Consider the following 22,051-nt stretch of genomic DNA (forward strand, 5'->3'; position numbering starts at 1 on the left):
ATTTCTCTATAATTCATAGAACATCTTAATTTGGTTTATATTAATGTGAACAATGTTATTCAATGGATATGATCCAGTTCTGAATACAATATGTCCATTTTAAAGTTTATGTAATGTTACTTGCAAGTAATGACTTGAAACATATTCTTATATCCGCACCTGAAAACAAACTGTCTCCAGTATGGAGAATGCAAACGTCCAGATCCGTTAATTAATTTGTATAGATCACAAAGCATTACTATATGGCAATACAAACCTATGTTTATTTTGGACTCATCAATACACATCTGTATGGACAAACACAAAATAACCGCGAAAAGGTGAGACAGGTTTGATAAGAAACTGTTTTTTGAGTTTGTGTGTCAAAATTTTGACAAACTCTAAATCTGACACGAGGCCTGTAAAGTCTGGCTACGTTTGCTGAAATGCACTGAATTTCAACAAACCCTGGCATTTACAATTAAAAAAAAAAAAACTTAAAACATTGTCAGATAAATGAGAACAGCTGAAGTGTTGAAGGACTTTTAATTTGGCCATTTTTGAATATGAGGCCACCATCACACTTCCTAAACTTGGTTCCAAGGCTCTACAAGCCTACAGAAGCAAATATATCATCAATGTCATCATGGCGGTCATTGTCAGTGTTCTGTAGGGTTATCTCATCGGAACTACTGCCTCTGTGGTCATCTTCAAGAAGTCCAGACACTGGCAGCCAAGTCCTTTTCCTTTTCCCCGCCATTCTCATCTTTCGAACAGCAGCCCTAACTCTTGAAAACCTAAATTGTGCCTTAAGTGACTGTAAACGGCTTCTCAGGTGAGGATTTCCAGTCACTTTGTGTGACGATCTTTCAGGAGATGAAGCCCAGCAAACTTCCCGTCTGAATAGCTGCAACTTCCTCTGGACACTAAGGATGAGGACAGATTGTTTGAGCAAAGAATGCTGACCGAGACACATTTTCTGCAAAACTTTACATGCTGCAACACACTTACTTGTATCCTGCTGCCTCTAGGCACTTCATCTTTTGGCACTTTAAACACAGGAAGCTTAGGAGGCGTTTTTCCTTTTCCATCCCCTGGGACTTCAACGACTGAACCATTTCCTCTAGATAGGCTGACATGTGTGCAAAAGTAGTAGCTTCTCTCACTTGTTCCTGGAACTTTCGTTCCTTGTCAGTTTTATGCGATTCTTCTGGAAAAGATTCAACCTTGGGTACCAAAATGATGCAATTATTGATTAATCTATAGCATTTAATAATTGAATATACTTTCACCAAAGAAGAAATTGGTTCAGATTCTAACTTCCTCAAGTACCTTCCTGAAAATCGGTAAAAAGGGTTCGATGTCAGCATGAATTCCAAGATCTGGAAAAAAAAAAAAAAAAAATTTAGTATTTTACTATGCTTAATGGGTTATTTAAGTATGTCATACTATGAAGTAAGTAAGTATGAAGTAAGTTCAACAAAGCCAAACTTTCTTGTAGAAAACCACTTGGAAAACATTAAAGCATCAGAGTTAAATTGAGGCCATGACAACGATCATCAACTGAATTAGTCAACTCTGGATTTCTGCATCAAGCTTTGGTTCACCCTCAGAAAACAGCAGCATGTGGCTCAAAATAGTGGAATTTCATTAAAAAGATGAGGAGATTGCATGAACACAAAAGGGAGAAGAATGTCCATCCATCTTTATCTATACATGCTTATTTCTATTTATGGTCACAGGGATCCAAAGAGAACCAAAAAATAATATGAAATTCATTATTTAAAAAAATAAACAAATAACAATGCTGCTGCTAAGTTAAACAGAGGAACTCTGGCAGAAAATCGTTCATTGTGCAGAAGCTTTTCTGGTGTAATGCATGACAACATCCTAGTTGGATTTGTGGTTCATGTTGAAATCCGTGCAGGATCAAACTATGGGGGCAAATATACTTGCTGTTCAGAACGCGATCCTGCGTTCATTTGACGCGTCGACAGGCAGGTTATCCAAAAGACACTGAACGCGTACGCAACCTGCAGTTCTCGCTCTGCCCGCGAGAGTCGCTGGTCCAGCTGAAGTGACTTAACGCGGAGGTCGGAAACTTGCAGACTGTTTTGAAGAGAGGCTGAGCAGCTGTTATCTTCACATTTATGATCCATATCGCCGCTGCAATGACAAACATGCGTGTCAAAACAGCTGCGGCAGATCAACACAGTCCTGGTGCAGATAGAGTCGTGCTCGTTATGTCCGTGCATCATAGGAAGATGCAGCAGTGATGGTACTGGTGAGCTGTTTTGCCCACCGATCAAACATGTGAGCTGGATACAGAGGTTCTTCAGTGATCACTCAACCGACACCAACTTTGCTCCAGATATTTCGGTAAATTAATCTCCTGACGACATGCGCATGCACGCTCCACCTGGCTGCTGCAGCTCGTCCCCGTCAGGTAGCGCAGGATGACGGCCAGCTCCCTGCTGCGGTGCCAGGTTTGGAGCTGAATCAGTGGGACAATCCCATGTAACCAGTCGTTCAAACAAAACGGAGGAAATGCAGAAATATTGCTGCTGTTTTCTCATCATCAGTTGCTGCATCGGCAGGACTAAGAGCTCTCCAGTCTCCCGACGGCTCTGGTTGAACAGCCTGACAAACCATCTCCGATCGCGCTGTTTTCTTTACCGAGATCACAAGAAAAGCAGAGCAGTGATCTCTTCATCCCGTGTTGCCGTCTTGTTTATTTATCTTTATTCAACCAGGTGGTTTATTATACTACTACCAAACATTTAATCACTTTTGTAACTCTGCTCTGCATACTGCCCCCAATCGGTTACCGCCGGTACGACGCGCTGTCCTCGTGAGCGACGTTGCAGTTGGTTGTGAACGCGAACTGACGTGAACGCAGGCTCAAACAGCAAGTATATCCGCCCCTTATCTAGTAGAGTGATTGCAAGAACAAATCAACATCAGGTTCTGATTAAATTTGTTAAATGAAATCAGTGTGCAAATGTACTTACTGACTTTTAAGAAGTGGGCTGAATAATTTAATTTCTGACATTCATTCAACATTGCATTCACATTTAATCTGATTCAAACTTGTGACATCAACACTCAAGTTTTTCTGAGTGACGATACTTAATTGTTGTTCCAGCAAGAAAGGAAGACATTGCCGTCTGAAACTCTTAATATAAACTGCTAAAGAGCATGTTGTAAGCCAATAGAAAGGCTGAAATAGGGCTAGCTCTGTGCTCCTGACTCGACACACCTCGCTAACCTAATCTTGCCTTCTAGTTCACCCCACAGAAGAGTTCATACCTCTTTTAACAGCAACTCCCAGGTCTTCTTTAATCCTCCCCATCTGTTTCTGGGTCATGACTTTAACTGAAGTCTTCATCATCCTTGGATGCTTCTCTTTCTTGTGCTTGGTATGGGAATCGTGTGCTGGGCATTTCTGCAGTAAGAGAGCTTGGGAAGGACCTAGGAAGTGAACCAAATCTGTTGGCAGGGAGATGCCAGTGAGGTACGGCATGGGCTGGGCATCAGACACGTGTCTGAGGAGTTCAAGGAGCTGCTGGTACAGAGTGGGAAGGCTGACCAGCACACCACGGATAATCACCCTAAGGAAGCAAAAGTTCAGGAGGTTTTTAATACAGGAAGTGCCTGAACCATTGTATTTTAGAAGAAGGTGTTTCTGAATCCCGTTGAGGGTCCAGACATACAAAGATGAGTAGTTTCTTACCAAAGACGACTGAGCATGCTAGTAATCACCACATTCAGTATAACGAAATCCCATTTCATCTGCTGCTTTGAGAGTCTGAAACAAATCCGTTAAGGGCAAACTGACATGGTAAAAACCGAGCAGGCCTTGAGAGTTAAACTTCACTCAGGGGGAAAAAAAGAAAAAGATGTCAACATCTGCAAGTGTTTGTTAGAGTCTTTAGTTACTCCCACGACAAGCAGAATAAGTAGCGTGTTCTGAAGAATGTCTCTTCGACGTAAGGATACATAAAAGCTCTGCTGCAGCGCTGCAACGTGCAGCTCAGCAACTGAGCAGCTCCAAGCACCTTGAGACAGATCCACTCCAGCATGGGTTGACTGGGAACATCACATTCACCCGTCTGGATGCCCACACTTCTAAAAAGGTACAAACATATACATATTAGGGCTGGGCGATATATCGAGATTTTAATATATATCGATATATTTTCAAACACGATATGGTACGAGACAATATCGTTTATATCGATTTAAAAAAAAAATAAAAAATTTACATTTTTTTTTTAAAAATGATTTTGATATAGCTTATTTTGTGACAAATTGACTTGAATGTTTTATTTGAGATTTGCACAAATGTTTTGTTATTTGCACAACTGTCAACCTCAGTGGAAAAGTCTGCCTGTTACTGTCTACATTGTATTAACACAGTGTATTTTAATTTAATTGTTATGCAGGAAAGGGCATTGTTTTATTTTATTCAAGAAGCATTTTTATTCTATATATGCAGGCAGTTTATTTTTATTTCATTTGTTTTATACATTTTGATATTGTGCAGACCTCTGTTAATAAAAGGTACTTGTGTGACATTTGGCACGAGGCTTTGTATTAAAACTGACTGTTTTTTAAGGGTTTGCCTCAGAAAAAATGAAGCTAACAGAGATGCTAACAGAGATGCTAACAGAGATGCTATGCTATAATGCTTTGGGGGAAACCCCAATTAAGGCACAGAAAAAATATCGAGATATATATCGAGTATCGCCATTTAGCTAGAAAATATCGAGATATGACTTTTGGTCCATATCGCCCAGCCCTAATACATATGTATACTTCATTACAGTCTGAATGCAATTGTATGTATATCAATGAATGGAGTCCCTAAAGTCACTAGCTGTTGCAGTATGCAGTAGCTCTTGGCATGGAGTCTTTGTTCATCTTGAGATGTTCTTATGTGCTTTTTTTCCAACTCAAAATTTTAAAACTTTTTTTTTATATGTTGGTTTGGATGCTGTTCAGCTGACAATTTTGTCACTTTACACAAAGTCTGTTATGATGAGCCCCCTTCACAATGTTTATATGTGGGAGCAGCTTTGAGCATTCCAAAGACCAACCACCACCCTGAATGAGACCCTAATTCCAGAAAAGAGGAGAAGTGAAGGATGTGGAGGAGCATGCAAAGTATGCTGCAGACAGCAGGCCCTCTCTACACCGTTTTTGGACAATATGGTCAGCCAAAAGACGACAGAAATTCCAGCAGAAGTGCTGCAGGAGTAGTTATCAAGTACTCATCCTGCGGTACTTGTTAGTCACAGATGTATAATATTGATTGTATGACAGTCAAGGAGAACCTTCGCAAACCAAATGTTAAACTTGTGGCTGCAAGTTTCCATCTATGCTCTGTATAGTAGGTTGACAATGCCACATTTTTAAGTTTTCTTTATGCAGACAGACACCCCTCAATTTTTGGTTAATTATTTGAATCAGTCTAACTCAGTTTATGCAGTTCGGACATCAGGTCAATACTGAAAGATGCCAGTAGATGGCACTCTTAACGCCACCGTGGATACCTTAGGAAGCTCACTGGAGATGCTTATTTGAAACTCATTTGCCTGCGTTTTGCCAATGTGAATGTTCACGTCTCCCAGTACAATTTCGTGGCGAGCCATCATCAGGAATGTCATAGACAATCATGTCCATTTCAGAGATGAACTCATCTATATTGCCTCCTGGTGGGCTGTATATGACCAGAATATAAGCAGTGAAGGCCTTAGAGATCTTTACTGCGTGATATTTGAGTAAAGGGCAGTTAGCAATGGGACCGATGAGAGCTTGAGTTTGATGTTGTATATTTGGTCCACTGTTGAGGTCAAAGCTATTGCTAATGAGCTGCGACATACCTCTGAATCCTATTTGGACACAGATCTTCCAGCTCCTGAAGAGCAGCATCGAGCTTCATGTTCTTCAGTCTGTTTATGCATTGTTCAACCTGTAAGAGATCAGAATAAAGTGAAAAAATAGCATGCAACAGTGTATATTTTGGAGGTTGGCTGTTAATTTTATTTAATACAATTTCCTGTGGTTTTGGCAAAATGTCTATGACATATTTTGGTCAAAATACTACAGACATTAAAGCTGCAAGCAGCGTTGAGTGGGCCCTCGCACCTACAGCCACCGCCCCCCAGGTGCCATCACAAGTGCACACATACGAGTCATGAAAAGTGTCTTGACATGGATTTCCACTATTTTAAACCATTTTCTTTCCTTTTGATGTAGCCAGTTTTGGCATATCACCAATGTTGCTCTTCTAACTGGTAAATGCAAAAAGTGATGAGAAGACACAACATTAAAATGCTTTTTATATTTCCTCATTGTTCCTCACTCAATTAAATTAGTAAATTTAATGACACCATCAACTCCAGTCTCTTTCTTAACTCGAAGTTAGTTCATCTGCCAAAAATATACCAAATTCCTGACTTATATTTCCCAATCATATTGTGTTTGTAGTTGGGTGTGTTCAAGTTTAACGTGTTCAAACTGTCATTTATTAACATTTTTTTAAATAATCAGAAATTCAAAATAAATTTGATAAACAGTATACAGTCACCTTCACCACTGAAGCACTGTGCTAGCTGAACTGCCACCATGTGCTCACTAGAAGCTAAAAGTAGTATTAATTGTCCACCACGTTATCAATGTTTCCGTAATGATTTGATCCATGAAAGGTCGACATTTTTTCAACATTGTGATATATTTACCCCATATTAGAACAGTTTTTACACATATAACACATGACAGCAAATGCTTAACTGGTCTGAAGTAGAAGTTTGCAATATTGAGTTTTTAGGTTATTATAATAATGATAAACTATATATTATATAGCCGTTTTAAATACTACTACTACTGTCATTTAGCAGACACTTTTATCCAAAGCGCCTTACATATGAGAGAACAACACAAGCATAAAATCACATAGGAGGGTCCAGCTGGATCAGTGCTGGTCAGGCTGCCGAGAGTCCAGTTGGACACACGTGCTGCCATGCCAGGGCTAGAATATATATGCTTTTCTTTTTTTAAATACAATGTTACAAAGGGTTTAACACAGTAGCAGAGATCTAAAGCCAATAAACAACTTAAAACAGCAGGAGAAACATGGTAAAAAATAAATTCTGCAGTCAACTTCCCTTCAAAGAAAGAATAGTCTATATAATACCCATCCCTACAAGTTAAACAATTTTGGGGGGAAACTCTGATCACACACACACACACCGAAAATCGGAGGTGTCTATGACAATGCAAATGGTAATAAAAACCAAAAGGCTTGATAATCTGTTGAAAATTAAGTGAGTTATAGTGATTTTAATTGTTGATAGATCTCTGCCTGATGACTATTGCAGCAGGTAAACTCGGAGCGCATCTTTCCAGTGTCCACGTGTATAAATGGTGCCGCCTATAGTCACAGAATCTGATGGGTCACAAAATTCGGTACAGAGGCTCTTGCTAAGTTGCAGGCTGTTTTTAATGTTCTCCAGACTCAGCTCTCGCAACTAAAGCTAATTTTAAATGGTGATAAAAACAAAAGTTATGCTGTTCTCAAATCCTAGGAAGAAGCCAGTGAATACCTTAGACATTACTATTGCTCAGGGAAACAAAATAGAAGTAGTATCCAGTTATAAATATTTTGGTATCTGGCTTGATGACTGCCTTTCTTTTAAATTGCATGTAAATAATCTTCTTAAAAAACTGAGGCTAAAGATATGGTTTTACTTCAGAAACAAGGCACGTTTCTCCTTTGAGGCCAGAAGGAGACTGGTCTCTGTGACATTTTTACCAATTTTGGATTATGGTGATCTATTGTATACCAATGCTCCTGCCCAGTTCATGCATATGTTAGACACGGCGTATCATAGTGCACTGAGATTTGTTACAAAGTGTAAACCCCTAACCCATCATTGCATTCTGTACTCCAAGGCTGGCTTACCTTCACTGACATGGCGGAGGCTTAGTCATTGGTACTTGTTCATATACAAAGCTATAATAGGTAGCCATCAGTAGTTATAGCCTGAGATCAAATGATGCTATCCTGCTGTCCATATCAAGTGCAAGGACCAATCTAGGGAAGAAAGCCTTCAGCTGTTCTGCCCCACTTGCTTGGAAAAGCCTCCAAAAAGACCTGAAGCTAAACACATTAGTGTCATTGTCTGATTTTAAAGCTCTTACAAATGCATTTTTAAATGAATCTGTTGGTACTTGTCACTGTCCTTAAGTATTGTAACTTATTTAGGGAACTGTTTTGTGATGTATTTTGCATTGTCCTTCTATTTCTGTTAAAATAAAGGTAAATAAAACAACAACACTGGCATGAAGTGGGGGCTTCAGACATATTATAATAATAATAATAATAATAATAATAATAATAATAATAATATAATAGACTTTACCTGCTGCAGGCCCTTGAACGTCCTGTTGGCTCCGCAGCTGTTGTTCAGGACGTACAGCAGCTCGTACAGAACTCGGACCTCCGTCTGAAGAATCTCACTGCCGACAAGCTTTAGGACCTTCTCATTTTCCAAGCTCAGGGTTTTAACATTTGCAGCTGCAAAAAAATAGTTAAAACACAATAATTTCACATTTTCATTATGAAACTCAACGAATGGTAAAGAGCAGTTAAGCGATAGTTATTCCTGTTGTTTCGGGTTCAGTTTTGAACATGAAAACATGGAAAACATGGATTTAAAACATGCAACTTCGGAGGTTTCCAACCTGTTGTTGAAGTAAATCTTGTGTGAACAGTGGAAACAGCACTGGGAAAGGGGATGTTTACTCTGTTCCACGGTGCTGCCATGCTGCACCATGGATGTATTATGGTGCTGCACGCTGCTGAAAACACGGAAGTCGGCCAGCCAATCACATTGGAGTATACATGACGTCATCAACTGTCTTAAAGGTACAGGGAGAATTGTATGATCCTCAAGCATAAGGTTAAATATCTGGGAATTAAATAATATAATTGAAAAAAGACCAAAACTCTAGATTGTCTGAAAATGTGGATCCTCTAATTGCCTCAGTCCAAAAGAGATTTAATCTTTGGCTTCAGAGGGATTTGACCATTACAGGAAGATCCTTAGTAGCTAAAGTTGAAGGCCTCTCCAGACTTATATGCAGCTATGGCTCTTGATTTTTCAAAAAACATATGCACAAAAATAGACACAATTTTATTCGATTTTATTTGGAAAAAGAAAATACATTATATTAAGAAAGATGTGATGATAAACAAGTTATGCTCTAGTGGTCATAGTGTCTTAGATTTCACTTCCCTAAATGCTTCCTTCAAGGTCAAATGGATCAAACTTTTCTTAAAAAATTCCAACTCAATTTGGAACTTTATTACTGCCCATGTGTTTATTTATTTTATTTTATTTTATTTATTAGGAGGACTACATTTTCTGCTCAGATGTAACTACAATATTTCCAAATTACCTGTGAAAATATCTAACTTTCACAGCCAACTTCTATTATCCTGGTCCATGATGTACACACACAATTTCTCTCCCCACAAATATTTCATTTGGAACAATCAAGATATTAGATTAAAAAACAAATCTTTATATATTAAGAGATGGGTTGATAATATTTTACTGGTTAGTCAACTATTGAATGACGATTGGCCAATTACTCAATTATGAAGAATTTCTCTCAATCTACTCTCCTGTTACTGCTAGAGAATATTCAATTGTGTTTGATGCAATACCAGATGGTGCTAGAAGGTTACAGTGTTTTGCTCCTAAAAGGTAAAAATTGTAATATTCCAAGGTTGAATCCTGATGACAAATATGTTGGTAATATTTGCCCTTTACTAAGTGATAAAGCTACGAATCATTGCATTAGGTATATTATACAGAGAGATCTTGTTTCTAAACCTGCAGCAGTTTTCTATTGGAATAACTTATTGTAGCACGGCAAGTGCTACGGGGCCCGACCGACAGGATAGAGAGGACACGGCGTTTAGTGCAGAACCCTTTTATTCACCAGAACACCCAAGACACGTGCTTCCAGGACCTTCACAGCAGACAGCAGACATCAGCAGCAGCAGCTCCTCCGACCCTGCAGCTTCTCTGTCTCTCCCTTATAAGGCTGGCAGGGTGGAGAGGTTGACGGGCCACACCTGTGTCCCGTCAGCCTGAGTGGCTGCAGCTCCTACACCCTGCCACACATATATAATGAGATAGATTGGAAAAACACATGGGTCTTCTCAAGAAAATATATTATTACAAACAAAGTAAGAGAGGCTACTTTAAAAAAATACTTCATAGATGCTATCCAGTCAAGACCAATCTTGTTAAATATAAGATAAACATTGACACACTCTGTTCTTTTTGTGGTAATGTGGATGAAACAATATCTCACTTATTCTGGAATTGCACATATACTCATATTCTCTAGATTGACCTTAATAATTTTATAAATACTAAAGTTTCTTCCTTTAAGTTGAGCATTCAACATGTACTATTTGGTGTATCAAAAAATGATATGACAAGCCCAGACAAATTATATTTAATCAACCTTCTCTTAATTATTGCTAAATATCATATTCACTGTACTAAATTTGCTAGCCAATATCCAAATATAATTGTTCTCAAAGCTATATTAATATAATATTCAGACAGTCTTAAACAGAGCATAAACCCCAAAGTGGTTAAAACGAGAAGCTTATGTGAAAAATATATTTCCTGATTTATTTATTTTTTTAATTTATTTTTCCTCCATAAACCTCAAGCCTTCTATTTTATTTTTGATATATAATTTACTGCCCTTAATTTGTAACTGCATTTTATCTTGAAGTTTTGTACCTTTTCTGTATATATCTGTCAATAATAATAATAAAAAAAGAAAAAAAAAAGAATTGTAGGACCGTTTTGTTTTCTTTTGAACATTAAATTAAACAAGAAAGTACATGCATGAAAGCAGTTGAGTGTTCAATGAGAATTAAACACTATACTGCAAAAATGAAAACATGTGATGGATATTTTAACAGTAGGCTTTAACTAATGTCCTTTGAGATATTAAAATATATTAGTGTTATTAACTATTCTTGTGTCAGATTTCTGTGGAGTAAAAAAAAACAAAACATGTATGATGTGATGTATTTCAGTCCTTAACAGTTATGATAGTTTTGAATTTTTATTTTAAATTTCATTTTTCAGTTAGTTTCATTATTTCAGTTTAGTTTCAGTTAGTTTAACGAGTGCATCATAATATGAAAGCTTTATTGTAATTGTGGCAAATGGTACAATACAATTTGTGTGTGCAACACCTACGACCATATATATATATATATATATATATATATATATATATATATATATATATATATATATATATATATATGTATATATATATATATATATATATAAACACAAAATTGTGTTTGAGGAGACTGATGCTCAAGGCAGATTAACTGTAATGTGCTCCGAAGACTCTGCTAGCCCTTCTCAGTGTTTGGATCTACAGTCAGTTTGTCTAATCTGAGCCACCAGAAGCAACTGAAGCAAAATATCTGCTAGGAAAGATGTTTTCAACGGGGAGAGTGGCCTGGGCTGCACGACACTCATTGCACATAATATTCCACTTACAGATGTCATTCCAAATAAACAACGTTACCGTCGTATTCCCCTATCTCAATTTGGAATAGTGAAAGCTCACATTAAACAACTACAACAGGCTCAAGTCATAGTCTCTATGCTGCACCCTTGGTTTTAGTTCAGAAAAAGGACAGTTCCCTGAGGATGTGTGTATACTACAGGCAACTCGATGCAAAGACACAAAGGGATGCCTATCTATTGCCCAGAATCGAAGAATCATTAGACTCTGACCGGTGCTAAATGGTTCTCTACAATAGACCTTGCCAGTGGATACAATCAGCTCCCTGTAGCCGAAGCAGTTAAGCATAAGACAGCTTTTTGCACAACATTCGGCCCGTTGGAATTAATTCGAATGGCCTTTGGGTTGTATAATGTAACCAGTACTTTCCAGGGAGATTATTGGACAGGATATTTGGAGATCAAAGTTTGCAGTCTCTGCTTTTATATTTGGATGATGTAGTAGTCTTTTCAACCTCTGTTGAAAAAGATTTGCAAAGATTGAAGCTGGTGTTTCAGCGCCTGCAAAAAAAAAAAGGATCTCAAGGTTAAGTTGAGCAAGTCTTTTTTCCAAAAACAAGTCAAGTACCTGAGCCATTTGGTGTCTGAGGATGGGGTCGCCACTGATCCAGATGAGATCGCTGCAGTGGCCCAGTGGAAATGCCCAGTGACTGCTCAAGAGCAAAAATCATTCCTTGGCTTTGACAGCTATTACCGGCGATTTGGTCCTGGCTTTTCTCAAATTGCCTCCCCATTAAACTCCCTGGCTGCAAAACTGATTAGTAAACCCAAGAGTCAAAAATTCAATCAAACTGGACAGTCACTGGACTGAGACATGTCATGCAGCCTTAAAAGTCAAAGTCAAAGTCACCAAAGTTAACAGTGCTTTCTTTGTGTTTAAGGCCGCGTTCAGACTGTAGGCAAATCTGATTCATATCTGATTCCTTCTCATATCCGATTTTCAGGGCTGACTGTCCACACTGTTTTTAGCAAGTGTCCATATCGGATCTGGCTCTGTTCAGACTGGGCCACATCATTGACTGATCTGACGGGTTGCCGTAGCAACGACGTCGGAGCGGAGGCGTCACCCCGCGCGTGTATTGTGTGAAGTCATGTTATTGCGACAACAAAAACAATAACAATATGGAGCCAGCTCACATGCTGTTCCATACAAAGCTGGGCATACACTGTGCAATATTTTAAATCGTTTGAGACTGCCCCATCTCACTGTAATCCTCCCGTCGGACCTCTGTGTACTGGAACTCGAGGCTGGTTTTGGGGCAGGGGTGAGCTGTGCCCACCCAAACGTGCGTCCTGCCCACCCGATCAAAGGTTATGGGGATCCTTTATTTTTTTATAATTTTATTTTTTTATATATATATAAAAAATCCCCAAATATCTGTACCGTTTCGGCACTGCGCATCATTTTTAGACATAACAATGAATGCATACCGCAAAAGTTGTTTCTCTGCGGAGGGACCCGGCGTCCCAGCAAAATGAGAAACAGAGAAAAGTGTTCAGAACAAAACCACCAGCAAACAAACAAACCAACCAACAAAGCTCAGAGTTAACAAAACGAACCAGCAATGAACAACTAGCAGCCCCGCTGCAGGTTCAGGCTCACAGCGCGACTGAAAGCTGATTTATGGTTCCGCGTTACATCAACGCAGAGCCTACGGCGTAGGGGACGCGGCGACCCGCACCGTACGTGGAAATGCTGTCTTTTTTTCTGCTATTACATGATTTGTAATGTGAATTTGCAACACTTAAACTACAAATAATAGTTTTTGACGTGACATCAGAGATTTACGGAGCCCCCGAGTGGCCACTGGAGGAAAAAAAAATAAAGAACGCTAACTCGTGCCCTCGATATCCTAAATCGAGGGAACGAAATAATTATTTCGAGGGAACGAATTAAGTATTTCGTTCCCTCGAAATAATTATTTCGTTCCCTCGATTTAGGATATCGAGCGAACGAATTAAGTATTTCGTTCCCTCGAAATAATCATATTAGAAATCGAAATACAATTTCGTGATTAAAGTCTAAATCTCTGGCCCATCAAAGCCAGTGAGGAGAGACGGACATGCAGCTGTTTTATAATAGATCCATGCAGCAGCAGCAGCAGCAGCAGCAGCAGCAGCACCGGTACCAGCTACAACATCTTGGAGTGGAAGGTACGTTTCTGAAGTTATGCAACTATATTCCTATGTGTGATAAGTGTTTTAAATAAATATCTTAAAGCCCATTCTTGTATTCTGAACCTTGTTACCAACCTAACATAAAGCATATGAGGCTAACGTTGGCTAAAACGGTGAAATGCTATTTTTAATGTTACTGTTTACAACTATTTCCAGGGTTAGTGGGGATGTAAAGCCTCTCAAAACCAACATGAAATAACGTGCAAATCTTCCCTCAGAGCAGTGTTGTTTTGTTGTAACAATTTTGTTGCTAAATGATCAAAACGAGACATAAAGCACCCGTTTCATTCATTTAGGGGCCGTCTATGTGCTGGAGTTAACAGTGGCTGCAACGCTCTGACATCCACGTTGACATTATACAGCAATCTTACAGTAAGTATCAAGAAGTTCTTGTATTTCAGGCTTGTGAAGCTAAAGTTAATATTATTTACTTTATTAAGTCTTATTCTAGCCTACGTTTGACAAGAAACACGTTCTTATATCACATCACTAGCTTTTACTGTTTGCAGTCAGTTTAATACTGTGCTTAATGTGTTTACAATATGTAAATGTGATGCTTTTGAGGAACTATTTTAAATAAGGCATACTGTTGCTGAAAAGGAATGACACTTAAAACTGTTTACAACTTCTCCCAGCTCTCTTCTAACATAATCTGTTTATCAATACAAACTACTCAATTTTTTAATTATACTGTACTATACTATACTATACTGATGATTATCAATTTAAAAACTAATTTTGATAATCATTTTATGAAAGCACCAATTATCATCCTGACAATATTGTTAAAATAAAGGTGTTTGGTCAAGAGGTATTTTGCTCATATACTGTATAATTGACTAAATGAATTATGTAACCTCATGTGACTCTTTTAAAGGACTATAATCCACCAGAACATCGTTCCTTGGACTGGGCAAAAATGTCAATCACCGTGATAAATTTCCTACGAGATCGCGGGGTCCCAGAGGAAGCTCTCACACTAATGGAAGAGCAAAAGGTATGTTGTGGCAACTGAGATGCAGAAGTCTCTGTTGAACCTGATGACCTTTTGGAGGTCCTCAACAACTACGAATGCAGAAGAAGAGCCTCAGCAGACACCCTTCCAGGAATTCTGGAAGAGATTTCCCACAAAGAACTTGTGCAAAAGCCAAAGTTTGTAATTGATTGTTGGAGGGACATCACAAAATCACAGATGAGTCTGAATTATGAAAAGCTGACCAAGATGTACACCGACCTCAAACCAACAACTAAGAAGGTGTCAAGGCTGTTGAAGTTCCCAGCAGATATGACGGCAAAGCAAAAAGAGGTCGAACATCATCTCAGACGGTATATTAGGGAACTGGATGAAGCAAAACTTGGTAAATTTCTAAGATTCTGCACAGGATCCGATTTGATTCTGTCACAGTATAACTGTTGAGTTCACAGTGATGTCTGATTTCACAAGACGTCCAATTGGACGAACATGTGGAATGTTCCTAGAGCTACCTGACTGCTACGAAAATATCCCAGACTTTCGTGCTGAATTCGATGAAATTCTTGACAGCAACGTCTGGGTGATGGACATTGTGTAACAAAATATGCAGCCCCTCAACCGTGATTGTGGCCATACTGCTTCCAAGCCATCATTTCTAAAATGATGCAAAAGGCTTGCTTGATGCACAAAAAACTTGGATTCTGGATCTGGATTCATTACAAATCAACTGAAATATTGCAAGCCTTTTATTATTTTAATATTGCTTATTATGGTTTACAGTTTAAGATTCCCAGAATATTCTAATTTTTTGAGATAGGATATTTTAGTTTTCTTAAGCTGTAAACCTGATCAGCAATATTAAAATAATAAAAGGCTTACAATATTTCAGTTGATTTGTAATGAATCCAGAATGTATGACATTTTTGCTTTTGTAATTGCATTACAGAAAATCACAATATTCTAATTTTCTGAGACCGTCCTGTATCATTGATATAACAGCATGTTTAGTCGTGTTGTAACAGACACTCATTTCGTTCGTTTGGTCCAAAGTCTTACTTATTTGACAAAAAAAACTACTTACTACTGTTTACAACTTACTTATTTTGAAAGTTTTGATAGGTGCAGTTTATCTTCAGGTCTCCTGTATTTGTACAGTAACCAAGAGCCCTATAAATGTATTCCCATGGAAATACATGTTCCACATTATATGTTTCTTCATATGTTCACAGTTGTGCAATTTGCAATTACTACAAAAATGCTAGTTTTGTACCTTAAAAATGCCTTTTGTAGTTGCAGTTCTCAAGTGCAGTCATGCCATACTTTTTTTTTAACTACAGAAGGGATCTGCAAGTGGTTTTAAATGCTTTAATTTTTCAATTTGAAAATGTTCTTTTTTGTGATTTTACACAAATGTCTCTTTTTAATGTATCAAACCACCGCAGTCATGTGTTGCAGGTCAACTATGTTTGTTTGAGCCAAATGAGGCACAAAAGGTGGTGGGAAGTTTACTACAAGTTTACTAATGTAGCCAAAAAAATATTTAATTGTTATGTGAGGGCTATATGGGTTCCGTTTTTCATAATTTGTTAATAAAAGACAAGTTACACTAATATCTTGTATGGTCTTTCTGAACTATTCATTAAGTCAAAGGGGGGGACTGAGGATGTAGTGTGGGGAGTGGAGTTCACAGCTGTTAATTTTTTGAGTTTTAAATTAAGTTTGGTGATGGCGTGAGTTATAAAATAATTTTTCAGTCTGTTAGATCTGGTACTGGGCAATCTGAATCTCCTGCCAGAGGGTAAGAGTTCAAACTGGGCATGGAGAGGATGGTCAGGACACTGTAGGATGTCCTGAGCCTTGGATGTTACCCTCCTGCCAAAGACAGTGGTCAAGTCAGGGAGGGCAACACCAATAATTTTGCTGGCAACTTTAACAATATGTTCCAGCCTCTTTTTCTCCTAGTGAGAGGCTACCAAACCAGGAGATAATGTTACCAAAGCAGGAGATAATGGCGAACGTCAGGACAACTTCAATCAAACAGTGGTAGAACATGATCATTAATTTCTTACACTCCGAACCGGTTAAGCATCCGGAGAAAGTGCAAGCGCTGTTGTGATTTTTTTATACAGCATGTTTATTCAATTGTTATCAGTTATCAGATTGATACTATTACATAACATTTGTCACTGCAACAAAGGTAATTCCGGGACACCTTACACAAATTCAGGTTGGTAATAAGTCGGACTTTGTCTCAACCAAGGATTTAATGCGGTCAGAAATGTTCAAAGAGGGCAATACAGAGTCAGATTGAGGGTACTGTGGTATAGGAATAAGATCTCAGAAGTGAAATCCTATAAACATCAACTATTCTTATTTACAGCTGTTGTATTCACTGCTCTCCTCCAGCACAAAAACTGGTTACTGGTACACGCGACATGCCATTCAAACCAAATGCATGGGTCCATCTCACATGCCGCAAGGAGGCTAATAGGAGTGGCTCAGAAAATTAGAATATTGTGATAAAGTTCTTTATTTTCTGTAATGCAATTTAAAAAAAAAAAAAAAAAAAAAAAAAAAAAATGCCATACATTCTGGATTCATTACAAATCAACTGAAATATTGCAAGCCTTTTATTATTTTAATATTGCTGATTATGGCTTACAGTTTAAGATTAAGATTCCCAGAATATTCACATTTTTTGAGATGGGATATTTGAGTTTTCTTAAGCTGTAAGCCATGATCAGCAATATTAAAATAATAAATGGCTTGCAATATTTCCGTTGATTTGTAATGAATCCAGAATGTATGACATTTTTGCATTACAGAAAATAAAAGGACTTTATCACAATATTCTAATTTTCTGAGACAGTCCTGTATTGTACGGTACAAATGATTCTTCTTTGTGCAGAGAGAATTGTCCACCCTCAGACACTTTGCAGTATTTCAGTTCTTAATAAGGTGTACAGTTCAGCAGCGGAAAATGCATCTGTAGGAGGATCCCATCCCCTTTCCTGCATCAGAAGACAGCAGAGATCAAATACAGTTTCATCACATGTATATTGGCTTTTGGGGGTGCACTCCTCCCTACAAAGGGCCAATTCATTCATGTGTATGGGCTTGAGATTGTCCTCTGCGCCGAACATGCCTGGAAGTGTGTACATCAAAATCCGCCGACCTCCAATCACACCATCAGCTGCCTTTGCTCTTATCTTGTGTGAATTCCAGGTTCTCACGACTTCGTCAAGTTCATCCTGCATAAAAACAAAATATTAGACACAAGCTGAAGTTTAATTCATCATACATACAATAGGCTACTGTACATAGAAATAGGCTATACATACAAGTATAAATGAAATACATGTTTTTGTTGTTGTAGGAATGCCAATATGTCAGTTCATTTATAGGCTATTTAGTTTGCTAATTGTTGGATAGTCTTAACAACCCTCACCGTGAGCAGTAGCCTACACCAGTGCACTTAAAACACTGTGTGTGTGTGTGTGTGTGTGTGTGTGTGTGTGTGTGTGTGTGTGTGTGTGTGTGTGTGTGTGTGTGTGTTGTTCTTACACCACACTGCGAAAATCAAACTCTACAAGTAAAGTAAAGCAAAGAGAAAAATCATGTTATCCCATTTTTTCCTATTAAACTTTCTCTAAATCGGTACAGGTGAATGAAGGAGAGAATGACAGGGGTACCGACATAATGATTTTGCAGGCCTACCCGAACAAGGTTTAGGAAGCAGAATTGGATCAGGCTCCTATCCAAGAAATCACCAGAGAAGTAGCCGTCATCTTAGAGGGTTTGGAAAACGTTGATCCAAAACTGTGCACTTTGTTTCCTCAGGATCCCCCACCACGATTCAATCCGCTGGTTTGTGGTGCTGCGTCCATAGATGAAACTTCGGACTCCGGCAAAAGAATCTGTGTGGTTGCTGCGCAAAAACACAAGCATGGAAATTTATCACGGTGATTGACATTTTTGCCCAGTCCAAGGAACCGATGTTCTGGTGGATTGTAGTCCTTTAAAAGAGTCACATGAGGTTACATAATTGATTTAGTCAATTATACAGTATATGAGCAAAATACCTCTTGACCAAACACCTTTATTTTAACAATATTGTCGGGATGATAATTGGTGCTTTCATAAAATGATTATCAAAATTAGTTTTTAAATTGATAATCATCAGTATAGTATAGTATAGTACAGTATAATGAAAAAATTGAGTAGTTTGTATTGATAAACAGATTATGTTAGAAGAGAGCTGGGAGAAGTTGTAAACAGTTTTAAGTGTCATTCCTTTTCAGCAACAGTATGCCTTATTTAAAATAGTTCCTCAAAAGCATCACATTTACATATTGTAAACACATTAAGCACAGTATTAAACTGACTGCAAACAGTAAAAGCTAGTGATGTGATATAAGAACGTGTTTCTTGTCAAACGTAGGCTAGAATAAGACTTAATAAAGTAAATAATATTAACTTTAGCTTCACAAGCCTGAAATACAAGAACTTCTTGATACTTACTGTAAGATTGCTGTATAATGTCAACGTGGATGTCAGAGCGTTGCAGCCACTGTTAACTCCAGCACATAGACGGCCCCTAAATGAATGAAACGGGTGCTTTATGTCTCGTTTTGATCATTTAGCAACAAAATTGTTACAACAAAACAACACTGCTCTGAGGGAAGATTTGCACGTTATTTCATGTTGGTTTTGAGAGGCTTTACATCCCCACTAACCCTGGAAATAGTTGTAAACAGTAACATTAAAAATAGCATTTCACCGTTTTAGCCAACGTTAGCCTCATATGCTTTATGTTAGGTTGGTAACAAGGTTCAGAATACAAGAATGGGCTTTAAGATATTTATTTAAAACACTTATCACACATAGGAATATAGTTGCATAACTTCAGAAACGTACCTTCCACTCCAAGATGTTGTAGCTGGTACCGGTGCTGCTGCTGCTGCTGCTGCTGCTGCTGCTGCATGGATCTATTATAAAACAGCTGCATGTCCGTCTCTCCTCACTGGCTTTGATGGGCCAGAGATTTAGACTTTAATCACGAAATTGTATTTCGATTTCTAATATGATTATTTCGAGGGAACGAAATACTTAATTCGTTCGCTCGATATCCTAAATCGAGGGAACGAAATAATTATTTCGAGGGAACGAAATACTTAATTCGTTCCCTCGAAATAATTATTTCGTTCCCTCGATTTAGGATATCGAGGGCACGAGTTAGCGTTCTTTATTTTTTTTTCCTCCAGTGGCCACTCGGGGGCTCCGTAGAGATTGTACATGCTCTCTGTGAAAGGATGAGTAGCTCCACAACTGGAAATGGGCGGGTGGTTTGGAGCGTCTGGGACAGTCATATCCGATCTGAGTGTTTGGAGCTGTTCAGACTGACACGCATCTGCCCAAATGCGATATGAAACTACCTCCCGGAGGTGGTTTCGATCTGGTTTGCAAAAATCGGATCTCATGCGGTTTGGGACTGTTCAGACTTCAAAAGAGTCATCCAGTTTCAATCTGGATGGGCTAAAAATCGGATATTGGCTGGCAGTCTGAACGCGGCCTTAGGCACAGCACAACTCTACAAAGAAAGGTCCTTCTAACCCCACCCGGGGTGTGGGTGCTGAAGACATGAGGAAGTAAATGCTCTTAACAGCCCGAGTGTCCCTGGCGAGAATTGAACCCAGGACTTTCTAGCTGTGAGGCGGCCACAGCTGCGCCACCATGCCCCTATAGTAAGTTCATGTTTACGTGATGTAAAATGAGCATTTTAGGCTAATCTGCAATACGCAAATTATGCTAGCATGTTAGCCTGATGTTACCATCTGCTGGTTCTGTCTGAGATGGTTCTGGTTGTGTTTGGGGTGTTCAGGGTGTATTAGGGATGGTTCTGGTTGTATTCCTATGCTTCCCATAGGAATTAATAGGTTTTGTGTCGCCATGGTAACTAGCCCCATAGGAATGAATCGGGCTATTTGGCCCGCTTTTTGGCTTTTAAAGTTAACGTTAAATGTCTCAAACTGTAAACCACAGCCTAATTAGGATTTAATATGTTGTAGTCCAAAGCGTCCCGGGTCTTTGAATTATGTCTTTACATTAACTTGTTGCCGAGCAACAAGCCTCCAAAATCCTATCAAAAAATTAAAACGTTTGAATGTCTCAACGATTAAGTACGGCCGAGCAAATGATGAGTTTTCAAATGTTTTTCTTCTTCGGCTTTTTTGCATCTATCCATTGCCACGGTAACACTTTTGACCTGAGAAAAGTAATACCCATCATCGCACGACTTGACGCATGCCATGCCTGGGTGCGCGATGCGGTGTGGGCCGCATTAATGGACGAAAAGAATGCAGAATACTTAGACAATTTCAGGAAACTTTGTTAAGGGCATGCCCTACTGCCCATTGTGTTTGGGGTGGTACTGGTTGTTCTGGTGCTGTCTGAGGTGGTACTGGATGTGTTGAGGGTGGTTCAGGTTAATGGTTCATTTATGGTTAATGGTGGTCAAAGAACACCCCCTGCTTCAAAGGGGGTTGGTTCTGGTCTGGATGTGTTCGGGGTTGTTCTGGTTCTGTCTGAGGTAGTTCTGGTTGTATTTGCGCTGATTACTAATGGTCAATAAACTCCACTCCCTGCGAAGCAGAGGGTCCTATGCTCCCCCATATGAATGCATACGTTTTTTGTTACCAAGGTAACAAGCCCTATATGATAGTATAGGGCCATTTGGCTTTAAAGTTCTCAAAAACTGTAAACTACAGGCTAATGAGGCCTCAGTATTTTGTAGTTCAGTGTCCCGAGTCTTTTATTGTTGGATCCATGTTTCTACGATAAAGCGTTTCAGAGCAACAAGCGTCCAAAGTTCTGTCAGCATCAAAATTATCATTGTTGAATATCTTACAAACCGTAACAGCCAGCATAATGAGACTAAAATATTTTGTAGTACGTGTCCCAGGTTTGTAAACGTTGTGATGTCTTTATGATAACCTGTTGCCTAGCAACAAGCGTCCAAAGTAAAATTTACATTTTTATTATATTTTTTTAATTCAAAGTTCCAAATCTCAAAAATCGTATTAATTAGCATAATGAGGTTGTACGGTCCTTTAGTCCCAATCGGCCATAGTCTTTGAACATTTGAATGATGTCTTTATGATGATGAATGACTGAGCAAAAAGCGTCCACATTTTTGCCATTATCCTGGCACTAAAGGGCACTTTGATATGGCACGAAAACATGTTGAAAATGCAAAACTCAAGGGTCAGATGATATT

The 22,051-nt window shown here is 38.7% G+C and overlaps 1 protein-coding gene and 1 long non-coding RNA gene across 2 annotated transcripts; both read right to left on the reverse strand.

Annotated features, from left to right (window-relative positions):
• Window positions 1-236: 236 nt before the first annotated feature.
• nepro (nucleolus and neural progenitor protein) lies at window positions 237-8,829 on the reverse strand. Its single transcript, XM_061724552.1, has 9 exons — window positions 8,728-8,829; window positions 8,406-8,560; window positions 5,865-5,953; window positions 3,979-4,107; window positions 3,713-3,787; window positions 3,289-3,590; window positions 1,312-1,361; window positions 991-1,205; window positions 237-905 (listed from the first exon to the last, which is right to left on the reverse strand). The coding sequence occupies exons 1-9, from the start codon at window positions 8,807-8,809 to the stop codon at window positions 587-589; spliced, it is 1,416 nt and encodes a 471-aa protein (XP_061580536.1). The 5' UTR covers window positions 8,810-8,829; the 3' UTR covers window positions 237-586.
• A 9,698-nt stretch (window positions 8,830-18,527) lies between these two features.
• On the reverse strand, window positions 18,528-19,942 carry LOC133446513 (uncharacterized). Its single transcript, XR_009782843.1, has 3 exons — window positions 19,693-19,942; window positions 19,297-19,372; window positions 18,528-18,703 (listed from the first exon to the last, which is right to left on the reverse strand). It is a non-coding gene; the product is annotated as an uncharacterized LOC133446513 (long non-coding RNA).
• Window positions 19,943-22,051: the final 2,109 nt, after the last annotated feature.

Source organism: Cololabis saira, chromosome 6, assembly GCF_033807715.1.
Source record: "Cololabis saira isolate AMF1-May2022 chromosome 6, fColSai1.1, whole genome shotgun sequence".
Taxonomy (NCBI): Eukaryota; Metazoa; Chordata; class Actinopteri; order Beloniformes; family Belonidae; genus Cololabis; species Cololabis saira.

Coding starts and splice junctions, on each gene's coding strand:
- nepro (XM_061724552.1), bottom strand. CDS start 8,809: ATGGCAGCACCGTGGAACAGAGTAAACATCCCCTTTCCCAGTGCTGTT. Junction 4,108..5,864: donor TGTCCAAATAGGATTCAGAG/GTATGTCGCAGC, acceptor GTACCTTTTTAG/AAGTGTGGGCATCCAGACGG. Junction 3,591..3,712: donor AGCATGCTCAGTCGTCTTTG/GTAAGAAACTAC, acceptor TTGCTTCCTTAG/GGTGATTATCCGTGGTGTGC.